A 27994-nucleotide genomic window follows, 5' to 3' on the forward strand; every position below is an offset into this window, starting at 1 on the left:
AAAACAACTCAAGCAGTTCCATGGCAAATTTTTCTTTTTAAATGAAAACAGTGTTATGGTACAGCCTTCCTGCATTACTTTGGTACAGGTGGTTTAAGAGATGAACGCATGCTGGCTGAATTCACAGCCTAAGAAAAAGAACAAGGCAACACGAGTGGGAGCTCCAGTGCTCTAGCCAGCTGTCATAATTAAGAACTATCTTCTACAACCTGGTGCCCTCCAGATGTTTTTGACTTTGTTCCCATCATCCCCTCCCACCATGGCCAAAAGTCCAGAATGCTTGGGAGCTGCAGCCCAAAACACCTGGTGGGGGCCAGGCTGGGAAAGGCTGATCTACACAGACACATCTCTGTGCTAGAAGCGATTCCAGATTCATCCGAAGAGACATTTCACAAACTGGCGAACGAAAGCTAGCTAACTTTTTAGCAGGGCTTTAATGTCACATCTCTCAGAACATACACATTCATTTCTCCAAAGCCATCTCATTTGCCCTGGGATTGTTTAAGGAGAGGCTCTGTCCTTTCCACCCATCTGCGGCCACCCCCACCATGGGAATGATGGGAATAGCAGTCCAACACATTTGAATAGCATTGGGTTAAGGAAGGCTGATATAATGAAAGTATTTCTGGAACAGAGTTACTACCACAGAACTCCTCCAAATCAAGTTTATGTTCACAGAGTAAAAATGTCTGAAAAGGATTAACAGCATATTCATAAAGGTAAGCAGTTGCTTGATTCTTGCCCCTGCGCCCCTCGTGCTCCTGCAGCTTCCAAACCTTCCTCACTTTGGCATTACTCACCCCTCTTTTCCAGTAGTCTGCTTCAACAGCTTCAACTGGCTGTAATATTGTGTGCAAATCCTTCCTCTAATACAGCTGACAGCTTATCTCAACTGCTTGTAGTGGACACAAAGACACAAGCAAAGCCCAAACTTCCTCCTGGCCCAGGATGAGGCAGGAGAAAAGTGTTTTGTGAAATGGAAACAAAAAGGGAACGCTCACAGCAGCAGGACTTGCAGGCTGGTAAACGTCATTGCTATCCCTCTTGCTACACTTCAGGCAGGTAGAGGTTTTAATCTCTTTTGAATCAAAAACAAAACCCCAGCCCTTCATTTTGAGGCCAGAAAAAGATTAAAACCTCTGAGGGCAATTGTAGGTGAAACTATAGAGTATCAAATAGAAAAAGCAGCGCTGTAAAAATACCCCTCTTGTTCCAACACAAGTTAAATCAGTCCAAGTCCTCAACGTTCAAGTCTAGCAAAGCAACCCCAACTGCGCCCACTGTGGGCGCTCTGACACCAGGCTCTAATGCACTAAAAAATGGCAGGCTCTTTTTCCCCTCTAGTGTTCACAAGACGAGAGATAACGGAGCGGTGGAGGCAGCGTCTGCCTGACAGACGAGGACAGGGACTACACCAGGGCACAACTGGATCGGGACCCAGTTGCACTTTTTTTTTTATTTTCAGGACAGTATCTGCACAGCCAACAGGAGGTCCGGTTTCAATACGCTTCCCATCTGCTCACCCCCCGAAGCTTTTATGTCTGCCATGACATCAGCATCCCATACAAACGTCAGAAGCGCAGAAGGCACCTTTGAGAAAGCAAGAAAGAAAAACACTTAGTAGATATTAAGCATGGCCTGTTTTGAAAATCCCATTTGAGGTAGATTTGTATGGGATCGATTTGTAGGCGAGGCCCAAAAGATCCTTGACAGATGTAATATATGTGTTTATTTATTACATTTCTATACTGCCCAATAGCCAAATATATCAAGGCTAATGTTTGTACTGCCCTGGCAACATTGCAACAACATCTTGTGAAGTCTTGGTTGTAAGAAAACAAATGCTGGACACAAAGATGTCTGATCTGTGTTGAAGGTAAGAGGGAGTGTGGAATTAAGAGAGCAATCCCATGGCCGCTAGACAGGCTCTGGGAAAAGCACAGGATAGTTTGGATTCCTGGATCTGAGGTTGGAGTCAGTGCTTCCTACACCCTCCCCACTGGTGTGGACAAAACCGTGCCGGTTGCATCTCTTGAGGTCAAAAAAGCCTTGGGGGCGGGGGGGGGGGCGTTCCCATAGGCAGAGAGGGAATGGACTGGAGTGGTCGCTGTACAAAGAATCCTCCAGCTTGCCCAGCCTCCTTCCCTGATGCCTCAGCTGTAAAGCTGAAATGCACAGAGGAGCAGAGGCCATGATCACCTCCGCCACTCTTCTTGCTCTGTGTTGGATGGCCATAAGCCTCTTGAGTTTGGAGACGCATGGGCATCCCCATAAGATTGTGCCCTAAGGGTGTCATCTACAAAATCGAGTGTCAAGGATGTAACTTTTTACATGGGTGAAATGAAGTCCTCTCCTGAAAAGGTATCAGGAACACCTGCATAAATTCAGCATAATGAAATACATGCTACAGCATGGTCTCGTCACATGACGGAGAAACATGCTGGCAGAACAGTCTTGGTTAAGATTTCTGCACTGGCAGCTGAACAGGGCCTCCCAAGGAGAAAGACTGAGGAGCCGTCAGTGATTGGTTGGTTGAAACCCAGTATCAATGTGAAGGGTGAGATGAAACAAGCCATGGTGTTTAATTAATGGGGCTTGATTGGTTGCTTAACACAGGTCCGGATTTTTTAACCTTTGCTCCCCAAACCTGGGCCTTGTTTCTGGTCTGTCCCTGACTAGTCCTAACTCAGTATATAAGTGGCACTGCAACACACTCGTCTTTGTGACTGAAGCTGGCATCTGATGCTGAAACATGTCACATTTTAAAATCTGTTCAGAAAAAAAATAGTTTAAAATGTATAAACTGGATGTGCGATCACTACTCATTTATTGTAGTTTGGAGTATTACTAGGGCTACGACATGGAGATAATTCCAGGGATCAAAAACATTTTGGTCAACTGAAAAGGGCCTCTGATTAATTGGGCAGATGTTTTTTGTTTGTTTTTTAAAAACACCCAAAGCCCTGTACTTAAATACAAGCATTTCGCAGCTGCCACTGGCCATTTCTTAGAAAGTTTAGGATCTCCTTCTTCCCTGTCACACAAGAATGCCTCTTAAGATGCTAAAGAAGGGAACAAATGCTGGAAAAGATAGAGACAGAGACCTGGTTCACACAACATGACAACCTAGAGTATGGGTTGAGTATTAGCTTGTCGTTGAATTGTGGATTGTTGTTGAATCATGTGTTGTTGGGTTGTGTGAACCCAGCCACACTGAGAAACTATGGTTTGTTAACCACAAACAAGCCACACTGAGAAACTATGGTTTGTTAACCACAAACAACCCAGAGTTCACAACCCAACAACAAACCATGGGGTGTCTTTGTGGATAGTTCATGGTTCACAAACCATGGGTTAGCAGAGCTGGTTTCATACAACACAGCAACCCACAATTCAACAACAAACCATACTCTGGCTTGTCATGTTGTGTGAACTGAAGCAGAGAGACAGAGGCAGAGAGAAAAGCTTTAGGGCAGCCTTTCCTAATGTGGTGCCCTCTTGATGGGTTGAATTAAAACTCCCATCGTCCCCAGCAAGCACAGGCTGCAATACCACAGAAATACACAAGTCCAAAGTTGGGCAAATGGTTCATTGTTCTGAGGATCTTATCTGTCATTAAAAAAGATACCCCCTCACCCCCCATTTCTACACCTTCATGACAGCTGAGCCATGCTCCGGAATTGCTGAAGCCAGAGGAATTGCTGCTTTTCTAGGATTCAGAGATGGCATTAAAAGGGGATTAGACAAGACAGGTTCATGGAAGACAAGGGTATCAGTGGCTACTAGTCATGATGGCTCTATCTTACCTCCAGCATCAGAGGCAGCATACTGGGGAACATGAGCACGAGGGTCCTATAATTGCACTCATGTTCTGCTTGTGGGCTTTCTATTGGGGCATCTCGTTGGCAATTGTGGGAACAGCATGCTGGACTGGAGAAGTCTTTGGTCTGATCCGGGGAGTTCTTTTGAAGTGTTTAGGTTGATTTTCAGGAAACTAGCAAGAAGGCCAACACTTACCAGTCCACTTTCGTTGAGGGCCATGTTCTCGTCTGTCAGTTTGTGGCCCCTGGGGCCCACGAGCTCAAAGGGGAGCCAGTCATTTTGCAGCGTCTCCCGTACAAACTGGTAAAGTGCTGAGACAGGCTCTCGGGCATAGAACGTCCCTGCATCAGAAAACAAAAACCAAGGCACCTGAGCTGCCACTCTCAATAATGCTTCGTGCAGGCCCAGAAGCAGATTGGGAAGGTCCAGACCAGATTCCATTCTCCTCGCTTTGGGCAGTTTACATCGGGAAAAGGTCGGAGCCAGAAAATACAGATGATAAAACATAAACGTTTAAAACTACACGATAAAAATAATAACCAAGCAGGAGGTAGCAGTGGTGCAAAAATTTAAAATACAATGCCAGATAAAAACAAGCTGAAAAACTTAAAATGTCGGGGAGAATAAAAAGGTCTTCACCTGGTGCCGAGGTGCGCGCCATGTAGGCGCTGGGTGGGCCTCTCTGGGAAGCTCATTCCACAGACTGGGGTGCCACAGCAGAAAAAGCCCTCTCCCTGGTAGCCACCCACCTCACCTAGATGGACCAGCACTCTGATTTGGTATAAGGCAGCATTCTAATGCTCTTCTTTAAATTGGTCCTTTGCTCAGAACCACGAGGAATGGAACCTCACTTTATTTTTAAGGGAAGGAGCACAGCTCAGCGGTAGAGCCCCTGCTTTCTGAGCAGTAGGTCCCGGGTTCAATTCTTGGCATCTCCAGGTAGGCCTGCAAAACAGCCCCGTCTGAGTCGCTGCAGAGGAGCTACCAGTCGGCGTCGCCAAGACTGGGTTAGTGGGACCCATGGTCTGACACTTGCTGTGATCAGGCATGGCGGGGTCAGACCTCCAGCCTTACCTTGCAGGAGGTACCCGTCGGGAAAGCGGATGCGCAGCAAGGCGTAGTTGTATTTCCGCAGCTCCCTTTGCTCTTCTTTCTCCCGCATGGCTTTGGTCCTAAGCATGGAGGCCTTTTCGACAGCTTCTGTCCTTCAGGGGGGGGAAAGAGGGACAGAAATGGAACTCGGGCCCCACAGGGAGGAGCTCGCAAGAAAGGGACAAGACGGGAAGGCAATGGCCTCATGCACACCTCTGCGGAGCTCTCCGGACGTTCCTGTCACCTGTTCTCAAATGGAGATGGGGACTGGACCCGGGACCTTCTGTGTGCAAAGTCGGGGCTCTGCCACTGAACTACGCCTCTTCCCCCGTGGCTGTCCAAGGGCTCAGGGAAGAGCGCGGCCTCCCCAAACCCTGCTCCCTGGGTGTCTCTTCAATGGCACCACTGCACAGCTACACACGATCGTGGATTCAAATGGCTTTCAAAGATTGGGCCAACCACCCCAACCACAGGCCCTCCAGATGTGTTGTACAAATCCCATCAGTCCCAGCCAGTACAGCATGGGACTTGCAGACCAAAACACATCTGGAGGGCGTGCCGTTGGCGAAGCCTGGATTAGACAAATTCACGGAGAGGGAAGTCTGTCACTGTTATTTACCCTGGCAGCTAAATGGAACCTCCATCTCCAGCAGCAGCATACCTGGAATGCCAAATGCTAGAGAAGGGGGCAACCTTGGGGGACGGGGCGGATTCAACACCCTGCTTACGGGCTTCCCAGAGGTCCCTGCTGAGCCAATGTGGGACGCGGGATGCAAAATAGGCTGCAAAAGAGCAAAACATCTGGGCTGCGGCAGGTAAGCCCCCCACTCCCGACGACGATGTGGCCGCCCACTCACCGGAGCCTCTGCTCCCGTTTCAACTCCTCGGCGGTGAGGCTGAAGAAGTCGCTGGGCAGCTCGAAATGGGAGGCCTGGGGGGACGGCTTGAAGATGCGGAGCTGGCGGTCCAGCTGGGCCCGCAGGGGCTCGCCGCTCAGCAGCTTCTCCTTGTGCTCCTTCAGGTCGCCCAGCTTCTCCAAGGCCGCCTCCTTCAGCACGTAGAAGTCCTCGGTGGTCTCTTCTGCGGGGGGGGAGGGGGGGAGGGGGGGAGGGGGGACAGCCCCCCTTTTAGCACTCCGCCCGTTCTCCCGCGCGTGTTCACCTGACCGTTGCTCCTGCCATGCTGGACACTCAACGCTAGAATCCACCAGCCGCCTTCAGGCCATCAACAGCAGCCTTGTCTCCAGATGTGTCGGACTGCAACCAGCGGTGCCCCGGTCAATTTGGAAGTGCGGGCGCACATTGTGGCAGCCCCGAACTCAGCACTTATGGAGCACTTTCAAATATTATAAGTGCTCCCTGTGCAGTATCTACCTTTAATCCTTACCACAGGGGTGGGGATCCTCAGACCCAGCATGAAAATCCAGCCCAACCAGGGTCCCCAGATGGCCCCACCCCCTTTCCCCACCCATCGATCATTTGGTGGTTTCCCAGCTTTTCTGCATTCCCTGCCCCCCCCCCCCCAAGCTGAAATGCCTGTCCTAAGGCTCAGGTACTCACAGAGAGAGCTTAAAGGTGCAATCCTATGCACATTTAGACAGAAAAGAGTCCCGCAGCCCCCAGCGTTCCCCAGCCAGAAAAGAGTCCCGCAGCCCCCAGCGTTCCCCAGCCAGAAAAGAGTCCCGCAGCCCCCAGCGTTCCCCAGCCAGAAAAGAGTCCCGCAGCCCCCAGCGTTCCCCAGCCAGAAAAGAGTCCCGCAGCCCGCAGCGTTCCCCAGCCAGAAAAGAGTCCCGCAGCCCCCAGCGTTCCCCAGCCAGAAAAGAGTCCCGCAGCCCCCAGCGTTCCCCAGCCAGAAAAGAGGCCCGCAGCCCGCAGCGTTCCCCAGCCAGAAAAGAGTCCTGCAGCCCGCAGCGTTCCCCAGCCAGAAAAGAGCCCTACAACTCGCATGTCTGGCTGGGGAATGCTGGGAGTTGTACGACTTCTTCTGTGTAAACATGCGTTGGATTGTGTCTTTAAGCTATAATGTGTTGGTGTTTTTTAATGTTTGGCTCCACCTCTTTTGCCTTTGGCCCTATCACTGGCATGTGGCCCCCAAGAGCTTCACTGAAACCGAGTCCGGCTGTCAGGCTAAAAGAGGCTCTCCACCCCTGCTTTAGACCTGCTCTATGGCAGGTCCATGGGGAGCAGAAGGGAGGCTAAGACTTATCGTTGCTTGTTTAAGGCCATCTAGGGAGTCCAAGAACTGGGGACTTCCTGGCTCACTGCTCAGCTGCTCTGTGAAGACGTACCTTGTCCCGCAACACTCAGGCTGGCCTTCTCGAATCCAATGGCCTGGAAAAACTTGTGCGTCCCCTCCAGGCAGTTGATCCTTTCCTAGAAGGAAGCCATGGTTTTATGCAGTTCCTTTATAACAGCCTTTCCCAACCTTGGGCCCCCAAATCTTGTTGGACTACAACTCCCACAATCTCTGATCCACTGGCCATGCTGGCTGGGGATGATGGGGTTGTAGTCCAACATCATCTAGAGGGACCCACAGTTGAGAAAGGCTGCTTTATAACAGGAGGAGGAGAGGTGAATGTATGGGGCACACCCCAGCCTCTTTCAACTGTCCCCTGAAACGAACCCACCTGGAACACTTTGTTCTGAATCTTGATTTTTCGGTACTTCTCTTCCTCTGGGTGGAGATGGATGTTATCGAGGTACCTAGGGAGGAAAGACAATGCTCCATCATACCCTTCCCTCTGAATTCTCCTGCACAGCTTTTGCTGCACTTGCAGAGGAATACCGCAGACGCACGCAGTTAGAACAGAGGAGAGCAACCTGCAGCGCTACAGATGTTTTGGCCTACCTCTCACATCAGCCCTAGCCAGGATGGCCAATGGTGAGGGATGATGGCAGTAGCCGGCAAAAACATCTGGAGAGCCATAAGTTGCCCAGTCCTGGATTCAAGACCTTAACATTACAAGGTCCTAAGAAAGGTTGGGAAAGTATTCAAACAAACAGGGTTTAGGAGAGGGGACCATATTTATAATATCTGAGGATATCTGAGAGAGCGCCTTCTCCTTTACCAGCCTGCCTGGTGACTGAGGTAATCAGATGAGACACTCTGGCGGTTCTGCATAGACCTGCGGTCCATTTGAAGTCCACTCTGAGTAGAGCCTTCAGTGTCCCGGCTCCCTCTCTGTGGAACTCCTTGCCTGTTCATATCAGGCAGGCACCAACACAGTTTCATTTTTGCTAAAGCCGTTTTCATTTAAATAAGCCATCCCTGACTAACAAGCCATGGTTTTAGGAGCATGATTTTATTTTAAAGGTTTTAACTCTGATTTTTTTCCCGTCCTTTTTATATTGTTCACCACTTGGGAATTTTATTGGATGTAGAGTGGTATATAAATCTTGCAAATAATAATAAACAAGGTAAATGTGAGAGAGATATCTCCCATATTTTTAATTTTTCAGCTTGCTTTGGGATGAGAAAAGCAGTTATGGAATTCTGTTTCCAGGCTATGCCGTCTTATCTGGATGGGAGCGATGTATATATTCCCCTATTTCAATGGCTTTGTATACACAGGAGTCCACAAATACGGACTAATATACATTATTGGTTTTTTTTGTGCCTTGTTGTGGCGAAGGGGCTTGCGTAACTCAGTGAAGCCATAAGCTATGCCGTGCAGGGCCACCCAAGACGGACAGGTCATGGCAGAGAGTTCTGACAAAATGTGGTCCACTGGAGAAGGAAATGGCAACCTACTCCAGTATTCTTGCCAAGAAAACCCCATGGAACGTATCACAAGGCTAAAACATATGACGCCGGAAGATGAGCCCCTCAGGTCGGAAGGTGTCCAATATGCTACTGGGGAAGAGCAGAGGGTATTTCCAAGTAGCGCCAGAAAGAGTGAAGCGGCTGGGCCAAACCCGAAAGGACACTCAGCTGTGGATGTGTCTGGCGGTGAAAAGAAAATCCGATGCTGTAAAGAACAATATTGTTTAGGAACCTGGAATGTCAGATCAATGAATCAAGGTAAGCTGGAGGTGGTCAAACATGAGATGGCAAGATTGAACATCGACATCTTGGGAATCAGCGAACTAAAATGGACAGGCATGGGCGAATTTAATTCAGGTGACCATCATATCTACTATTGTGGGCAAGAATCCCTTAGAAGAAATGGAGTAGCACTCATAGTCAACAAAAGGGTGGGAAAAGCAGTACTGGGGTACAATCTTAAAAATGATAGAATGATCTCAGTACGAATCCAAGGCAAACCATTCAACATCACAGTAATTCAAGTCTGTGCCCCAACCACTGATGCCGAAGAAGCTGAGGTTGATCGGTTCTATGAAGACCTACAACACCTTCTAGAACTAACACCAAAAACAGATGTCCTCTTCATCATAGGGGATTGGAATGCTAAAGTAGGAAGTCAAGAAATCACCGGGATAACAGGCAGGCATGGCCTTGGTGTACAAAATGAAGCAGGACAAAAGCTAATCGAGTTTTGCCAAGAGAACATGCTGATCATAGCAAACACTCTTTTCCAACAGCACAAGAGGCGACTCTACACATGGACGTCACCAGATGGTCAATATCGAAATCAGATTGATTATGTACTTTGCAGCCAAAGATGGAGAAGCTCCATACAGTCAGTAAAAACAAGACCTGGAGCTGACTGTGGCTCAGATCATGAGCTGCTTCTTGCAAAATTTCGGCTTAAATTGAAGAACGTTGGGAAAACCACTAAACCGTTCAGGTATGACCTCAATCATATCCCTGATGAATATACAGTGGAGGTGAGGAATAGATTTCAGGGATTAGACCTGAGAGACAGAGTGCCTGAGGAACTATGGATGGAGGTCCGTAACATTGTTCAGGAGGCAGCAACGAAATCCGTCCCAAAGAAAAAGAAATGCAAGAAAGCCAAGTGGCTGTCTGAGGAGGCTTTACAAGTAGCTCACGAAAGAAGGGAAGCGAAAAGCAAGGGAGAAAGGGGAAGATATACCCAACTGAATGCAGAGTTCCAGAGAATAGCAAGGAGAGACAAGAAGGCCTTCTTAAATGAACAATGCAAAGAAATGGAGGAAAACAATAGAATGGGAAAGACTAGAGATCTCTTCAAGAAAATTGGAGATCTCAAGGGAACGTTTTGTGCAAAGACGGGCATGATAAAGGACAAAGAAGGCAGGGACCTAACAGAAGCAGATGAGATTAAGAAGAGGTGGCAAGAATACACAGAAGAACTATACAGGAAAGATCTGAATGTCCCTGATAGCCATGATAGTGCAGTCCCTGAACTTGAGCCGGACATCCTAGAGAGTGAAGTCAAGTGGGCCTTAGGAAGCATTAGTAACAACAAAGCTAGCGGAGATGACAGTATTCCACCTGAGCTATTTAAAATCCTAAAAGATGATGCTGTTAAAGTGCTGCATTCAATATGCCAACAAATCTGGAACACTCAACAGTGGCCACAAGACTGGAAAAGGTCAGTTAACATTCCAATTCCAAAGAAGGGCAACGCCAAAGAGTGTTCAAACTACCGCACAATTGCGCTCATTTCACATGCCAGCAAGGTGATGCTCAAAATCCTACAAGCTAGGCTTCAGCAGTATGCGAACCAAGAACTACCGGAAGTACAAGCTGGGTTTCGAAGAGGCAGAGGAACTAGAGATCAAATCGCCAACATTCGCTGCATCATGGAGAAAGCAAGAGAATTCCAGAAAAACGTCTATTTCTGCTTCATTGACTACGCTAAAGCCTTTGATTGTGTGGATCACAACAAACTGTGGCAAATTCTTAAAGTGATGGGAGTACCAGACCACCTTACCTGTCTCCTGAGAAACCTGTACGAGGGTCAAGAAGCAACAGTAAGAACCAGACATGGAACAACCGATTGGTTCAAAATTGGGAAAGGAGTACGACAAGGCTGCATATTGTCACCCTGCTTATTTAACTTATATGCAGAGTACATCATGAGAAATGCCGGGTTGGATGAATCAGAGGTCGGAATTAAGATTGCCGGGAGAATTATCAACAACCTCCGATATGCAGACGATACCACCCTAATGGCAGAAAGCGAAGAGGATCTCAAGAGCCTCTTGTTGAGGGTGAAAGAGGAGAGTGCAAAAGCTGGTTTGAAACTCAACATTAAAAAAACTAAGATCATGTCATCTGGCCCTATCACTTCCTGGCATATAGAAGGGGAAGAAATGGAAGCAGTGACAGATTTTACTTTCTTGGGCTCCAAGATCACCGCAGACGGTGACTGTAGCCATGAAATTAAAAGACGCTTGCTCCTTGGGAGGAAAGCTATGGCAAACCTAGACAGCATAGTAAGAAGCAGAGACATCACCTTGCCAACAAAGGTCCGTCTAATCAAAGCTATGGTTTTCCCAGTAGTAATGTATGGCTGTGAGAGCTGGACTATAAGGAAGGCTGAGCGCCGAAGAATTGATGCTTTCGAACTGTGGTGCTGGAGAAGACTCTTACGAGTCCCCTGGACTGCAAGGAGGTCAAATCAGTCCATCCTAAAGGAAATCAACCCTGAGTGCTCATTGGAAGGACAGATAATGAAGCTGAAGCTCCAATATTTTGGCCACCTAATGCGAAGAGAAAACTCCCTGGAAAAGACCCTGATGCTGGGAAAGACTGAAGGCAAAAGGAGAAGGGGACGGCAGAGGATGAGATGGCTAGATAGCATCACGGATGCAATGAATATGAACTTGAGCACGCTCCGGGAGAGAGCGCAGGACAGGAAGGCCTGGCGTGCTATGGTCCATGGGGTCACGAAGAGTCGGACACGACTGAACGACTGAACAACAACAACATAGTGGTCCCAGGAACAGATTTCTTGGTAAAACTGAAAGAACCAATGATTATATACACTAAAAATGCCCTTGAATATTTTAAATCTAAATTAACTATTAAACAACAAATATGGGATGCGGGACTACAGAACTATTTTAAGTTCTGTCATAAAATATCACTTCTCTGGGAGTAAAGTACTTGCACCTGCAGATTATCTGACCAATTTAACAATCTCAAAATTCAGAAAGGCCTTTGCATTAGCTCGATGGAAGGAGCAATCCTACCGGGATAGGCGTCCGCCTCTGAACTCAGAGGCGACTGCCTATCCAATGCAGGGCAGGAGAAGCGCAGAGGGGATCGTCCCCTTCACGTTTCAGTCACCCTGCATTTGTGACTAGACAGCCAATTTCGGCTGTCTAGCCATGGGAAGTCGGAGCATGGGAAGTCGGAGCATGGGAAGCAGCGGCTGGACGACACGCTGGATGTGTCGTACCAGATTTCAGACTTCCCCGCCCCGGCACGCCCTCAGGAACGCCCCGTTTTCGCTGCTCTGCGCTCCTCTTCTGAGCACGGAGCATGGGGTCATTCCGCACTGCCTAAGAGGCAGCGCAGGAGGGGTGAAGGTTGGTTCTCCGGGAACTGACCTATCCTATGGCTGTCTAGCCGCTGACTAGCAGCCATAGAATTGTGCCCTTAATGTTTTACCATCTATGCTTTTAGAGGGAAGGTATTGAAAGGCCCCATACCATGAATGTACATGCCCCTGTGACGGAGGGGAAATGGAAAGGTTTTATGATGTTGTTCTTTTTATTGACAAATTCACTGTGCTTTTATTACACCTATTTTACAAAAAAAATGCCAGGCAGATCGAATGAATTTTCTCTTGCTGTTCTTCTTTCCGATCAAGACTCCCAGATGACAGATAAGGCAGCCAGGTTTTGTGCAGCTGCTAGCACCTGCCGCAGACTTTTAGTGAAATGGTACTATTCCCCCAGGCTGTTACTCTGGGGTCATGTTAGGGTGGGTTTGGTTTTTTTTAGTTTCTGTATAATTATGCATATTGTAAGTATTGTACATGTAAGGCGCTGATCAATGATCGTAATAAAGTTTAGCAATCTACAGTAAAAATGACTGACTGATGATTAGACCCCGATTAAGGGCAGGGCACACGGAAGCATAGCTGGAGGTGAGGGGTGTGTGTGTGTGTGTGTGTGTGTGTGTGTGGGAAGTAACAGCACGTTCCATTCCACAGTCACACCTACTTGGCTATGGTCTCCACGCCGAGCTGGACCTTCTCGCGGTCCTTGTTGAAGGTGTGGATCTCCATGATGGACGCAGTCACTGGGTCTCTGGCAGCATGCTGGGGAAACAGAAGCCCCCCTCCCTGTGAGACAAGACCAGCGCCCATGACACTTGGGAGAAGATCGGCTTCTTCTGCAGCCGTGCTGGGGCTGGGGGGAAGAGATACTCACCTCGAGGATGGCGTTTTTGATGTGCATCTCCTTTTTGTCTTTTCGGACGGTGACCCCAGTTAAGGGACAAGTGAAATAGACTCCCAAGACGGACAGTGCAGACGGGTCTTCCTCGACAACAGACAAGGAGTTCTAGAGAGGGGAAGATTCTAGACAGACATTCCAGTTGGGAAAGGAGGAAAAACTTTCCACCGCCGTAAGCCTCATGCCCTGCTTTGTTAGGATTAGTTCCCCAAGACAGCCACACACCCTGCCCTTGGTCCCACACACTTTCCTCCAACCACTGATTGTTTGGTGGTTTTCCACATTTTGTGCAGTCCCCCCGCCCCCATTCTAAAAGGTTGGAATGCCTCTGTGAAGGGCTTAGTGACTAGTAATCAGCTAAAACATGCTGGTATTTTTGGCACTGCTCCTTTTCCTTTCAGTCTGCCCCTTTTGACATTGGCCCTGCCCACCACTGGAATGCGGCCCCCGAGAGCTTCTCTGAAATGGAATGCTGCTGAAAGCGGTTCTGCACCTCTGGTGTAAGCAGTCATCTTTCAGTTTCCATTCAGTCTGTGCGAGCAAACCTTCCTTCTGTCAACACAGGAAGGTAAACCAGGGCAGAGGATTTGTCCTTCTAGGCCACGATTGTCTTCTCTGGACTGCGAGCAGCTTCCCAAGGTTTCAAGGCCTAGACGGATCTTTTCCATCCTCTGCTACCTGGAGATACCGGGGACCGGACCCGGGACCTTCTGCATACAAAGCAGGGGTTCTACCACTAAGCTACCCACCTAGGCAGGCTATTCTGCAGCTGGGCTTCTCTGACATCCAACACTGCCATACTGAAGTCTGTGGCTACATCCACTTCCCCTGTGATGTGAACCCCAGCTGCTTCTTGTGGCGTTCCTGCCTATTTACCAGGGAAAATACCTTTCCAGGAAGGCCTTTCCCACAGCAGGCAACACCTTCCACCACACACAAAGGAAGGCTGACACCTGGGCCTTTACTGCAGGTCCAGCACCTTTACTTCGTGAGATGTGAGGACACACTGGCTCTCATTCTGACCTCTATTATTCTTATTATTACTTTACCCTTTTGTACCCATGAGTCATAGGCGCAGGAATTCATAAAACATAGAAATATGTATCATTTACAGCATTAAGATGTTCAAACAGTAAGTATGGGTGCAATCCTATGCATGTTTAGACAGAAAAAAGTCCTACAACTCCCAGCAATCCCTAGCCAGTCATGCTGGCTAGGGAATGCTGGAAGATGTAGGACTCTTTTCTGTCTAAACATGCATAGATTGCACCTTAAGTCACTTTAAAAGCTACTGGTGAGGGCAGAAGCCGAAACGTTTAACTTAAAATACATTTTAATATTGTTGTTCATCTTTCTATCTTTCGAAAATAGATAGATATCCCCTCCCACACATGCACACTTAATTACCGCTTTAATCCTATATGCACAAATTGCAGTCCTTATCTATCTCTTCACAAGCCCTATCCAAACTCTTCCCTATCTGTTCCCAATCTGTCCCCTATCTAAACTACAAACGTGCAGTTCCCTTTTTATGTAGTACACCATTTCACACACATACCATCACTCAGCCAGTGATCTCACACATGCAAATACATCAGAGCTCCTGTCATTCATGCCACTCTCGCTCTACACCTACTTACCAGAAAACACAGTCACAACATTCCTACACATATATAAACCCGGATTCATAACATATATACATGTAACCTCATGCTTCTCACCGTCTTCCTACCTTCTGATCCACAGATACTCCTTTATCGCTTGCAGCTGCTTCAGCCATTAGCTCCTTTTTCACTAAAAAGACAAAATAAAAACTGATGAATGGCAAAGTGATGGGGTGAGGAGGGGATTTATTCAGGAGTTATATCAGGGTAGGGAACTTCCTTCATCCCGAGAGCCAAATCCAGTTTTGGAGAAGCTCTTGGGGGCAACATTCCCGTGGTGGCAGGGCTGAAGACTAAGGGGGTGTGGCCAAAGACAAAAGGGGCGGAGCCAAAAATCCCGTGTAACTGAAAGCTCTTCCTGCCCGTAATGAAGCCTTGGAAGAGGCATTTCAGCCTTTCAGAAGACAGGAAAAGCCCATGAGAGATGGTGGGGGGAAAGATGCACAGCCCTCGGGGGAACCCCAGAATACAAATTTGGACCCTACGAGGGATATTTGCGCCTCAGGCCTTAGGTTCCCCAGTGCCAATTTCTATCCAGGGGCTGTGCATGTAAAAAAACAAAAAAAAAAGACACTTCCCTGCAGATGTGTATTATCCCCCTTTCACGGTGCAGAGTTGATTCTGGCTTTGCTAGTCCTGGGCAGAGCCAAGGGGCAAACAAGAAAGAGAAACGTGTGGCCACTGTAACTCTTACTCTGCCATCCCTCAGGTGTCTTGGTTTTCAATCAGTAGTGCCCACGCACCTTTGAAGCCATTTTTCCAGCCCTGAGGCCTAGTAGCTTGGTTTTGTTGTTGGTTTTGTATTCATGAATAGTTATACTATTGATAGGAAACTGAGTTTGCTACCTCATGCCCCACCTATCGCGCTTCTCCTCAGCTTCTGGGGAACCAGAGCCTGAACACAGAGCTGCCCTGGGGCCGAGAAATGAATGCTGGTCTATAAATATTTTAAAATAAGAACCAAGCAGAGCTGTTGTTCTAAGACTTCGGCTAACTCAAGAGCAGGAAGGTAGATCTTCATATGTTTTGGACTTCAGCTTCCAGAAGCCCTTGCCAACGGGGGCAACGGCCAGGAATGCCAGCAGCTGAAGTCCAAAACATCTGGAGATCAATGTTCTGCCCACCCCTGCTGGAAGGCAGCCCCTAGCCCCGCTTCCTGCTCTTACCCTGATTCCGGATGGCGTCCTGGGACGACGGGGGACGAGGCTTGGTCTTCTGCTCCAGCCTGGCCAGGGCTGCGGCAGCCGCCATCTGAGCTTCATTGGTTGGCCCTTGGCGAGACTTGGGAGGGTCAGCTTTGGGCTTCTCTTTGGGAGCTCTTTCCCTGATGGGTAGAGGGGGAGGGAGGAAGAAAGTCAAGAGAGACGCTTGAGGGGCAGAGATCCGAGAAAGAACGCAAGTGCCAGGGAGACTGGCAGCCAGGAGTGTCACCTTAAGAGGAGGTCAGGACTCGGGGGACCCTCGCAATGTCATCACCATCCAAGGACTGTAGTAGCAGCTGCCAGCAGCTGGAAGCAGGGGTAGCATCACAGATGGGCATAACTGGGCACTTGCCCAGGCCCAAACTCCAGGAGGGACCCTGCTGCCAATCCAGAGAGCCAGCCAACCCGGCTACCTCTCCTCCTTGCTCTCCGCGCCCATTCACCTGCCCTCTCCAAGCTAGGGAGCAGCAACCAGTAACAAGCAGGAGTCACCTCCGCCTCCAGTCACCTTGCCCTCTCCCTCTGGGTAGTGGTGCAGACTGGGCAGGTGTATTGGCCCCAGGAGTGTAACCAAGTCACCGGTAGTTTTAGAGGGGCCTAGAGTTCCACAATGCTTGGCTTTGGTTCATTATTGGTGCAATTCCCTTGCTAGTGGGCCTCTGAGCATGTGAGATGAATCAAAGGTCGATAGCGCGGCCTCAGCACATTCCACGCTAACGAAGGCCAGTGTCTTATCAGGGCCTAGGATGTGCCTGAGAAGCGAGGCTCCGTTTATGCCGAGCTACAGGTGGCTGTGCTGGGAAAGCTCTGATGGTTTCCCTTCTGACCAAGCGCTGTTAGTCTGGGAATGAACGCTAATTAACGCTTGCTGCTGCCGTGCCGCCTCACTGCTGACATGCATGGTATAAGACCCATCTTACCCCATGGTTCTGGGTTCAGAGAAGCTGTCTGATCCAACCACTGTGTGCCGTAAGTACTCAATAAAGGCTCCTTGTAAGCAAACCTAGGTCTGGCTTATCATTATCTCGGCACCCTTAGCAGCCCACGGCCAGGGTATACAGCAGGGCAAACAAATGGGCGGCAGCCGCAACCACAGCCAAAAGGGGGTGGGGGTGCTCAGGGAGGAGGGGCTCTCGCTGAAGGTCCCCCCCGCCCAAAGCCCTGGAGTCAGCACTGGTGGTAGATACTCGCTGCCCCCCATCATCTGCATTTCTTGGAAGTTCCAGCTTCTCATTGCTCTACCAGGCCCCAATGGACGCAGGAGGATCGGTGCCGGTGGGGGGACACTTCTTTCCATCATGTAGGAAAAGGAGATCTGTATAACTTTGCGGTCATCAGAATACAGACACTGTGCATGTGTTTCAGACCAGGAAAGAGACAAACATCCCCAGAGGATGCCCACAGGGCTGATGAGCAGCGTGAAAGAATAAGGTTCCAGTCCTCCTTGGTTCCAAGCAAAGGCATGTTTCAAACAGGAACAGAGGAAACTTCCTTACACTGAAGGAGACTATTGGTCTATCTAGCACCAGCTTTCCCCACAATCTGTGGCCTTCCCAGATGCTAATTCCCATCGACTTCAACCAAGGACGATGGAGTCCAACAATAGCTGGAAGGTGGCAAGTTGCTGTTATTATTATATTCCACCTTTTTTCCCTCTTGCAAGGAGCCCAAGGCGGCTTACATTATCCTCCTCCTCTCCATTTTATCCTCACAACAACAACCCTGTGAGGTGGGTTGGGCTGAGAGTCTATGACTGGCCCAAAGTCACCCAGTGAGCTTCCACGGCCGAGTGGGGACTAGAACCTGGATCTCCCGGCTCCCAGTCCAACACTGTAACCACTACACCCCACTGGCTCTCAGTTCCCCGCTGCTCCTTTAAAAAATAAGAACGAAAAGGGGCACGCAAACACTGAACAGAAAAACCTCCCTGGCTGTTCAACGTGGAGCTGATCCGCTCGCTATTTACGACACTGATGACAACTTGCGGTTTACCCAGAAGACCCTCACCTGAGCTGGGATTGGAATTTACAGTCTTCTGAAAGGGTGGGAGCCACGACACCCATCACTCACCAAACCCAACTCTGTTCAGACAGACTATATAGCAGAGGCCCCCAACCTTTTTGAGCACTGGGCACATTTGAGAATTTGAGAAACAGTTGTGGGCACCATCACAAAACGCCTAGTGGATCGTGCTTTGGTGTCTAGCTGCTGCCTCTACGGATCTTAGGCTGCACCTTCTTCAGCAAAAACTTTTGTTTTGTGTCTATTAGACACCGCAGTGTCTCTTTAAGAAGGGACTGCCTAATTCAGCTAATTGCTGGCGGTGCAATACAGCTCATGTTTCTTTTAAACATGTGTTTTGGCCATGCCCAGTAGTTGCTTTTTTCTGGGAGGAGGTTATTACACAGATACATTTTGTACTGGAACAGACTTTAGTATTCACTGATATACACGCTCTTTTAAATGATTTACCTGCTTCGTGGAAATTAACAAATGCGCAGTTTAAACGGATTCTCTGCGCCCCTTTGACAGCTAAAACACTGGAGGGATAAACGCTCACCTCCTATAATGCAATTGATTGAGGACCTTACAATGCTTTCAACATTTGAACGGGTGGCATATAGATGCCACCTTTAAACTGATACTTATTTGGATATTGGGTCCACTTTTGCTGAAGCCCATGTATAGTCAGTAGAAAGTTGTATGCATTGCATATGTATATATATATATACGAATCCATGTATGTATATTTTTAAAAGGGTGGAAACTAAAAAATATATATTTTGGGTGCCCATGGGCACAACATTGGGGACCCATTTGCAGGCGCCACTAGACGTGCCCATGGGTGCTGTGGTGCCCATGGGTGCCTTATTGGGGATCTCTGCTGTATAAACTGCAGTATTGAACCTTTTTCGCATGAGGGTTGAATTCAGTTTTAGAGACAATCCTGGGGGACATGTTCCAATATGGGTGGGGCCCATGCCAAGGGGGGAGGGGACGACAACAAAAAAAAGCCAGCCCATTTTCGCTTAAAGCTATTCCTGCCAAGCCACTCAGCCTTAGATGAGGGATTTCAACCTTTTGGAATCGAGGAAAAAACCAGGCACACAAATCCTGGGAAACCACCCAGCAATTGAGCGGTGGTTGGGAGAACGGGGGTGGGTCCCTTTGGGGCACCCTGGAGGGTTGGACTGGGACCCTAAAAGGGCCAGATTTGGCCCCCATGCCAGATGCTGCCTACCCTGTGACAAAATGACAAACCTGTTCATAGAGAGCAAGGAACTCCAGGCAAAGCACAGAAGGGCCCCCAGCAGCAAGAACAGACCGAGGTTCTGAAGGTGGTAGATGTACTGCTGGGGAGGAATTTGGGGGAGTGGGGGGGTTGGCCATTTAGCTCATTCCTGCAAAGCCAGGAGGAGCAAAGAGGAAGCAGTGCAAAGTGGGGCCCTTCCCAGCCACTTGCCCCAGGTGTCACGTGCAGCATCACAAAGGGGCTGAGGATCACCCACTATAAAGCAACTTCCTCCACCGTGGGGCTGGGGATGATGGGGGTTGTAGTCTGAGACATCTCAAGGGCCCCATGTTGGGGAAGGCTCCCTTACAGTTAAAGAGACCAACCAAAAATGGCTTAGTAACTGACAGTAAGAACTTTAAACTATGATATGCTGGGGTGGGGTGGGGTGGGGTGGGGTGGGGTGGGGTGGGGTTGGGGCAGGTATTTTTGGTCCCTCCCCCTTGGCCTTTGGCCACACCCACTGCCAGAATGCGGCCCCCGAGAGCTTCTCTGAAATTGAATTCTCCCCAGAGGCTAAAAGAGGTTCCCCACCCTTGTTTGGTTGTTGCTACTGTGATTTAAGAGATTTTAACCCACCTTGCAGGGCTCACCACCCTCACCAGGCAGCTTAACAATGCTACAAAAACATGAACATGCAATTACAACAAAACAACAGAGACACGCACAGGGACTGCTTTTGACCTATCTCGGTTTAATCGTCTTCCACTGACTTTTGTCCTATTTTAATCTTCCATCAGCCATTTTGAGGAATTCGAAGACTTGGCCATAAGCCCTTAATAAATGGCTTAGACATCAGAGAGATTTGTCATAACTGGAGGTGGCACACTTGGGTGAGGAGACCTCGACTGAGAAGGCCAAGAAAATGCCCACTAGCCAAAACAGCATCAGAATCGAACGAGTGACTCGTACTTTATTCATTCATTTCTGACATTTCTATTCCACCCAATAGCCAGAGCTCTCTGGGCAGTTCACAACAGTTAAGACAATTAAATGTAACACGATCAAACTTCATATAAAAGTTTAAAACTAAAGTATAAAAAAAAAAAAACTTTAGTGGCAATGCAAAGATTGAAAATACAGTAACAGATTTAAAAGAACAGAAACTGAAAGACTAAAATGCCAGGGAAATTATGAAGGTCTTCACCTGGGCCCCCAAAAGCACAATGTAGGCCGAGCCTCTCTGGGAAGCTCATTCCACAACTGGGGTGCCACAGCAGAGAAGGCCCTCTTCTTAGTAGCCACCCACCTAAATTCCTTTGGCGGGGGATCCCAGAAAAGGTCCGCTTAACCATGTGTGGGCAGAAACTAGATCTGGACCTCCTTTTTCCTTGAGGAAAAAGGGAGGAATATAAATGTAATAAATAAAATAAATAAATGGAGGGCACAATCCTACGCGCGTTTAGACAGAAAAAGCTCCTAGAACTCCCAGCATTCCCCAGCCAGCCTTGACATACTAAAGGCCTGCCTGAAAACGACAGCAGAGAGGGGGCCAACTCAGCCTCCTTCAGCAGGGAGTTCTTCTACCTGGGAGTGGCCACCACAGGGCAGACGTTCAGCCTGTTCTGGAGAGGGGCCACACTCCCCCTTAAGAATAAGGTACCCCTTGGGGAGCGCTGCCGAAACTGGTCCATACTTGGAATGCCCAAGGGGCATGAGCAGCGATGCAGGATGGAAAACATTCTGCTGCTCTATTTTTTCACAGGAAGGTGTCCAGTTTGAGCACTGCGTTGTTCCATCACATTAAGATTAGTTACACGATGAACCAGCACAGCTGGGGTAACCGGGATGGGTGCAATAACCAGTCCCATCCAAGATGAAACTTGTCATTAGCTTTGTTCAGGTGACTTTCCCTACGTAGGACACGCAAGGCAAGCACAGCTCTTCCTCTGCGCTACAATTAGGAACCTAAGAAGCTGCCTTGGACTGAGTCAGACCTTTGGTCCATTTATTCCTGTGTTGTTGATACTTGACTGGCAGCGGCTCTCCAGGGTTTCAGGGAGGAGTTTTTGCAGCCCGAGCTACAGATGATGGGATTGAACCTGCACCGTTCCGCAAGCAAAGCAAGGGCTCTACCTACACAATCCTCCTTCCCTTAAAAAATAAAGTGAGATTCTAGTCCTCTTGACTCTAGTCACTGACCGGCAGCGGTTTCAGGCAGGATCCCTTCCGAGCCCGACCTGGGGCCGAACCTGGGCGCTTCTGCATGCCAGGCAAGGGCTCTACCGCTGCGCAATGCTCCTTCCCTTCAAAATAAAGTAAGATTCTAGTCCCTTTGACTCTAGTCACTGACCGGCAGCGGTTTCAGGCAGGATCCCTTCCGAGCCCGACCTGGGGCCGAACCTGGGCGCTTCTGCATGCCAGGCAAGGGCTCTACCGCTGCGCAATGCTCCTTCCCTTCAAAATAAAGTAAGATTCTAGTCCTCTTGACTCTACTCACTGACCGGCAGCGGTTTCAGGCAGGATCCCTTCCGAGCCCGACCTTGGGCCGAACCTGGGCGCTTCTGCATGCCAGGCAAGGGCTCTACCGCTGCGCAATGCTCCTTCCCTTCAAAATAAAGTAAGATTCTAGTCCCTTTGACTCTAGTCACTGACCGGCAGCGGTTTCAGGCAGGATCCCTTCCGAGCCCGACCTGGGGCCGAACCTGGGCGCTTCTGCATGCCAGGCAAGGGCTCTACCGCTGCGCAATGCTCCTTCCCTTCAAAATAAAGTAAGATTCTAGTCCTCTTGACTCTAGTCACTGACCGGCAGCGGTTTCAGGCAGGATCCCTTCCGAGCCCGACCTGGGGCCGAACCTGGGCGCTTCTGCATGCCAGGCAAGGGCTCTACCGCTGCGCAATGCTCCTTCCCTTCAAAATAAAGTAAGATTCTAGTCCCTTTGACTCTACTCACTGACCGGCAGCGGTTTCAGGCAGGATCCCTTCCGAGCCCGACCTGGGGCCGAACCTGGGCGCTTCTGCATGCCAGGCAAGGGCTCTACTGCTGCGCAATGCTCCTTCCCTTCAAAATAAAGTAAGATTCTAGTCCCTTTGACTCTAGTCACTGACCGGCAGCGGTTTCAGGCAGGATCCCTTCCGAGCCCGACCTGGGGCTGAACCTGGGCGCTTCTGCATGCCAGGCAAGGGCTCTACCGCTGCGCAATGCTCCTTCCCTTCAAAATAAAGTAAGATTCTAGTCCCTTTGACTCTAGTCACTGACCGGCAGCGGTTTCAGGCAGGATCCCTTCCGAGCCCGACCTGGGGCCGAACCTGGGCGCTTCTGCATGCCAGGCAAGGGCTCTACCGCTGCGCAATGCTCCTTCCCTTCAAAATAAAGTAAGATTCTAGTCCTCTTGACTCTACTCACTGACCGGCAGCGGTTTCGGGCAGGATCCCTTCCGAGCCCGACCTGGGGCCGAACCTGGGCGCTTCTGCACGCAAAGGAAGGGCTCTACTGCTGCGCAATGCTCCTTCCCTTCAAAATAAAGTAAGATTCTAGTCCCTTTGACTCTAGTCACTGACCGGCAGCGGTTTCAGGCAGGATCCCTTCCGAGCCCGACCTGGGGCCGAACCTGGGCGCTTCTGCATGCCAGGCAAGGGCTCTACCGCTGCGCAATGCTCCTTCCCTTCAAAATAAATTAAGATTCTAGTCCTCTTGACTCTAGTCACTGACCGGCAGCGGTTTCAGGCAGGATCCCTTCCGAGCCCGACCTGGGGCCGAACCTGGGCGCTTCTGCATGCCAGGCAAGGGCTCTACCGCTGCGCAATGCTCCTTCCCTTCAAAATAAAGTAAGATTCTAGTCCTCTTGACTCTACTCACTGACCGGCAGCGGTTTCAGGCAGGATCCCTTCCGAGCCCGACCTGGGGCCGAACCTGGGCGCTTCTGCACGCCAGGCAAGGGCTCTACCGCTGCGCAATGCTCCTTCCCTTCAAAATAAAGTAAGATTCTAGTCCTCTTGACTCTACTCACTGACCGGCAGCGGTTTCAGGCAGGATCCCTTCCGAGCCCGACCTGGGGCCGAACCTGGGCGCTTCTGCATGCCAGGCAAGGGCTCTACCGCTGCGCAATGCTCCTTCCCTTCAAAATAAAGTAAGATTCTAGTCCTCTTGACTCTACTCACTGACCGGCAGCGGTTTCAGGCAGGATCCCTTCCGAGCCCGACCTGGGGCCAAACCTGGGCGCTTCTGCACGCAAAGGAAGGGCTCTACCGCTGCGCAATGCTCCTTCCCTTCAAAATAAAGTAAGATTCTAGTCCTCTTGACTCTAGTCACTGACCAGCAGCGGTTTCAGGCAGGATCCCTTCCGAGCCCGACCTTGGGCCGAACCTGGGCGCTTCTGCATGCCAGGCAAGGGCTCTACCGCTGCGCAATGCTCCTTCCCTTCAAAATAAAGTAAGATTCTAGTCCTCTTGACTCTACTCACTGACCGGCAGCGGTTTCAGGCAGGATCCCTTCCGAGCCCGACCTGGGGCCGAACCTGGGCGCTTCTGCATGCCAGGCAAGGGCTCTACCGCTGCGCAATGCTCCTTCCCTTCAAAATAAAGTAAGATTCTAGTCCTCTTGACTCTACTCACTGACCGGCAGCGGTTTCAGGCAGGATCCCTTCCGAGCCCGACCTGGGGCCGAACCTGGGCGCTTCTGCATGCCAGGCAAGGGCTCTACCGCTGCGCAATGCTCCTTCCCTTCAAAATAAAGTAAGATTCTAGTCCTCTTGACTCTACTCACTGACCGGCAGCGGTTTCAGGCAGGATCCCTTCCGAGCCCGACCTGGGGCCGAACCTGGGCGCTTCTGCATGCCAGGCAAGGGCTCTACCGCTGCGCAATGCTCCTTCCCTTCAAAATAAAGTAAGATTCTAGTCCTCTTGACTCTACTCACTGACCGGCAGCGGTTTCAGGCAGGATCCCTTCCGAGCCCGACCTGGGGCCGAACCTGGGCGCTTCTGCATGCCAGGCAAGGGCTCTACCGCTGCGCAATGCTCCTTCCCTTCAAAATAAAGTAAGATTCTAGTCCTCTTGACTCTAGTCACTGACCGGCTGCGGTTTCAGGCAGGATCCCTTCCGAGCCCGACCTGGGGCCGAACCTGGGCGCTTCTGCATGCCAGGCAAGGGCTCTACCGCTGCGCAATGCTCCTTCCCTTCAAAATAAAGTAAGATTCTAGTCCTCTTGACTCTACTCACTGACCGGCAGCGGTTTCAGGCAGGATCCCTTCCGAGCCCGACCTGGGGCCGAACCTGGGCGCTTCTGCACGCAAAGGAAGGGCTCTACCGCTGCGCAATGCTCCTTCCCTTCAAAATAAAGTAAGATTCTAGTCCCTTTGACTCTAGTCACTGACCGGCAGCGGTTTCAGGCATGATCCCTTCCGAGCCCGACCTGGGGCCGAACCTGGGCGCTTCTGCATGCCAGGCAAGGGCTCTACCGCTGCGCAATGCTCCTTCCCTTCAAAATAAAGTAAGATTCTAGTCCTCTTGACTCTACTCACTGACCGGCAGCGGTTTCAGGCAGGATCCCTTCCGAGCCCGACCTGGGGCCGAACCTGGGCGCTTCTGCATGCCAGGCAAGGGCTCTACCGCTGCGCAATGCTCCTTCCCTTCAAAATAAAGTAAGATTCTAGTCCTCTTGACTCTACTCACTGACCGGCAGCGGTTTCAGGCAGGATCCCTTCCGAGCCCGACCTGGGGCCAAACCTGGGCGCTTCTGCACGCAAAGGAAGGGCTCTACCGCTGCGCAATGCTCCTTCCCTTCAAAATAAAGTAAGATTCTAGTCCTCTTGACTCTAGTCACTGACCAGCAGCGGTTTCAGGCAGGATCCCTTCCGAGCCCGACCTTGGGCCGAACCTGGGCGCTTCTGCATGCCAGGCAAGGGCTCTACCGCTGCGCAATGCTCCTTCCCTTCAAAATAAAGTAAGATTCTAGTCCCTTTGACTCTAGTCACTGACCGGCAGCGGTTTCAGGCAGGATCCCTTCCGAGCCCGACCTGGGGCCAAACCTGGGCGCTTCTGCATGCCAGGCAAGGGCTCTACCGCTGCGCAATGCTCCTTCCCTTCAAAATAAAGTAAGATTCTAGTCCTCTTGACTCTAGTCACTGACCGGCAGCGGTTTCAGGCAGGATCCCTTCCGAGCCCGACCTGGGGCCGAACCTGGGCGCTTCTGCATGCCAGGCAAGGGCTCTACCGCTGCGCAATGCTCCTTCCCTTCAAAATAAAGTAAGATTCTAGTCCTCTTGACTCTAGTCACTGACCGGCAGCGGTTTCAGGCAGGATCCCTTCCGAGCCCGACCTGGGGCCGAACCTGGGCGCTTCTGCATGCCAGGCAAGGGCTCTACCGCTGCGCAATGCTCCTTCCCTTCAAAATAAAGTAAGATTCTAGTCCTCTTGACTCTACTCACTGACCGGCAGCGGTTTCAGGCAGGATCCCTTCCGAGCCCGACCTGGGGCCGAACCTGGGCGCTTCTGCATGCCAGGCAAGGGCTCTACCGCTGCGCAATGCTCCTTCCCTTCAAAATAAAGTAAGATTCTAGTCCTCTTGACTCTACTCACTGACCGGCAGCAGTTTCAGGCAGGATCCCTTCCGAGCCCGACCTGGGGCCGAACCTGGGCGCTTCTGCATGCCAGGCAAGGGCTCTACCGCTGCGCAATGCTCCTTCCCTTCAAAATAAAGTAAGATTCTAGTCCTCTTGACTCTACTCACTGACCGGCAGCGGTTTCAGGCAGGATCCCTTCCGAGCCCGACCTGGGGCCAAACCTGGGCGCTTCTGCACGCAAAGGAAGGGCTCTACCGCTGCGCAATGCTCCTTCCCTTCAAAATAAAGTAAGATTCTAGTCCTCTTGACTCTAGTCACTGACCAGCAGCGGTTTCAGGCAGGATCCCTTCCGAGCCCGACCTTGGGCCGAACCTGGGCGCTTCTGCATGCCAGGCAAGGGCTCTACCGCTGCGCAATGCTCCTTCCCTTCAAAATAAAGTAAGATTCTAGTCCCTTTGACTCTAGTCACTGACCGGCAGCGGTTTCAGGCAGGATCCCTTCCGAGCCCGACCTGGGGCCAAACCTGGGCGCTTCTGCATGCCAGGCAAGGGCTCTACCGCTGCGCAATGCTCCTTCCCTTCAAAATAAAGTAAGATTCTAGTCCTCTTGACTCTAGTCACTGACCGGCAGCGGTTTCAGGCAGGATCCCTTCCGAGCCCGACCTGGGGCCGAACCTGGGCGCTTCTGCATGCCAGGCAAGGGCTCTACCGCTGCGCAATGCTCCTTCCCTTCAAAATAAAGTAAGATTCTAGTCCTCTTGACTCTAGTCACTGACCGGCAGCGGTTTCAGGCAGGATCCCTTCCGAGCCCGACCTGGGGCCGAACCTGGGCGCTTCTGCATGCCAGGCAAGGGCTCTACCACTGCGCAATGCTCCTTCCCTTCAAAATAAAGTAAGATTCTAGTCCCTTTGACTCTAGTCACTGACCGGCAGCGGTTTCAGGCAGGATCCCTTCCGAGCCCGACCTGGGGCCGAACCTGGGCGCTTCTGCATGCCAGGCAAGGGCTCTACCGCTGCGCAATGCTCCTTCCCTTCAAAATAAAGATTCTAGTCCTCTTGACTCTAGTCACTGACCGGCAGCGGTTTCAGGCAGGATCCCTTCCGAGCCCGACCTGGGGCCGAACCTGGGCGCTTCTGCATGCCAGGCAAGGGCTCTACCGCTGCGCAATGCTCCTTCCCTTCAAAATAAAGTAAGATTCTAGTCCTCTTGACTCTACTCACTGACCGGCAGCGGTTTCAGGCAGGATCCCTTCCGAGCCCGACCTGGGGCCGAACCTGGGCGCTTCTGCATGCCAGGCAAGGGCTCTACCGCTGCGCAATGCTCCTTCCCTTCAAAATAAAGTAAGATTCTAGTCCTCTTGACTCTACTCACTGACCGGCAGCGGTTTCAGGCAGGATCCCTTCCGAGCCCGACCTGGGGCCGAACCTGGGCACTTCTGCATGCCAGGCAAGGGCTCTACCGCTGCGCAATGCTCCTTCCCTTCAAAATAAAGTAAGATTCTAGTCCCTTTGACTCTAGTCACTGACCGGCAGCGGTTTCAGGCAGGATCCCTTCCGAGCCCGACCTGGGGCCGAACCTGGGCGCTTCTGCATGCCAGGCAAGGGCTCTACCGCTGCGCAATGCTCCTTCCCTTCAAAATAAAGTAAGATTCTAGTCCTCTTGACTCTACTCACTGACCGGCAGCGGTTTCAGGCAGGATCCCTTCCGAGCCCGACCTGGGGCCGAACCTGGGCGCTTCTGCATGCCAGGCAAGGGCTAGCTGGGGTTGATGGGAGTTGTAGTCCCAAACGTCTGTGGAGGCACGGAAACATCTCCCCCTCCCCGGCACAGCCTTACGCCCCACTATCTCCCTTCCCTTCCCCACAAAATATTGCCCCCCACGACCCCTCCCTCCCCCCCCACGGTGGGGGAGGGGCGGTTACCTAGGCGACTCGCTGAGCTTCTGGCCCGGCCCGGCCGTCTTGAACTGCAAGTCGGCCTTGAAGTCTTTGAAGAATTTCTTCATGGCGGCGGCCAGGGGCGCTCCCGCCCCCTCCCCCGCAAGAATAAGCCCCAACCCGACACACAAACCCGCCTTGCGCGACCCTTCCTTTCCGGCAACAATGGCCGGAAGGAACAGGAACCGGA

At 50.8% G+C, this 27994-nt stretch overlaps 1 protein-coding gene across 1 annotated transcript; it reads right to left on the reverse strand.

Moving 5' to 3' along the window:
* Positions 1–13: 13 nt before the first annotated feature.
* UBXN6 (UBX domain protein 6) lies at positions 14–27968 on the reverse strand. The gene is made up of 11 exons (XM_084825853.1): positions 27790–27968; positions 16039–16196; positions 14941–15002; positions 13185–13316; positions 12975–13072; positions 7541–7616; positions 7202–7286; positions 5772–5994; positions 4897–5027; positions 4018–4163; positions 14–1590 (listed from the first exon to the last, which is right to left on the reverse strand). The coding sequence occupies exons 1-11, from the start codon at positions 27870–27872 to the stop codon at positions 1462–1464; spliced, it is 1323 nt and encodes a 440-aa protein (XP_084681979.1). The 5' UTR covers positions 27873–27968; the 3' UTR covers positions 14–1461.
* Between the last annotated feature and the right edge of the window lie 26 nt (positions 27969–27994).

This window comes from Heloderma suspectum, chromosome Z, assembly GCF_057233095.1.
Source record: "Heloderma suspectum isolate Gila_16-S chromosome Z, 16-S_ref, whole genome shotgun sequence".
Lineage (NCBI taxonomy): Eukaryota > Metazoa > Chordata > Lepidosauria > Squamata > Helodermatidae > Heloderma > Heloderma suspectum.

Excerpts from the sequence above, each read along its gene's own strand:
- UBXN6 (XM_084825853.1), bottom strand. The coding sequence starts at position 27,872 with ATGAAGAAATTCTTCAAAGACTTCAAGGCCGACTTGCAGTTCAAGACG. Across the intron at positions 15,003-16,038 it reads GGACGCCATCCGGAATCAGG|TGAAAAAGGAGCTAATGGCT; the intron begins GTAAGAGCAGGA and ends TTGTCTTTTTAG. Across the intron at positions 5,028-5,771 it reads AAACGGGAGCAGAGGCTCCG|GACAGAAGCTGTCGAAAAGG; the intron begins GTGAGTGGGCGG and ends CCCCCCCTGAAG.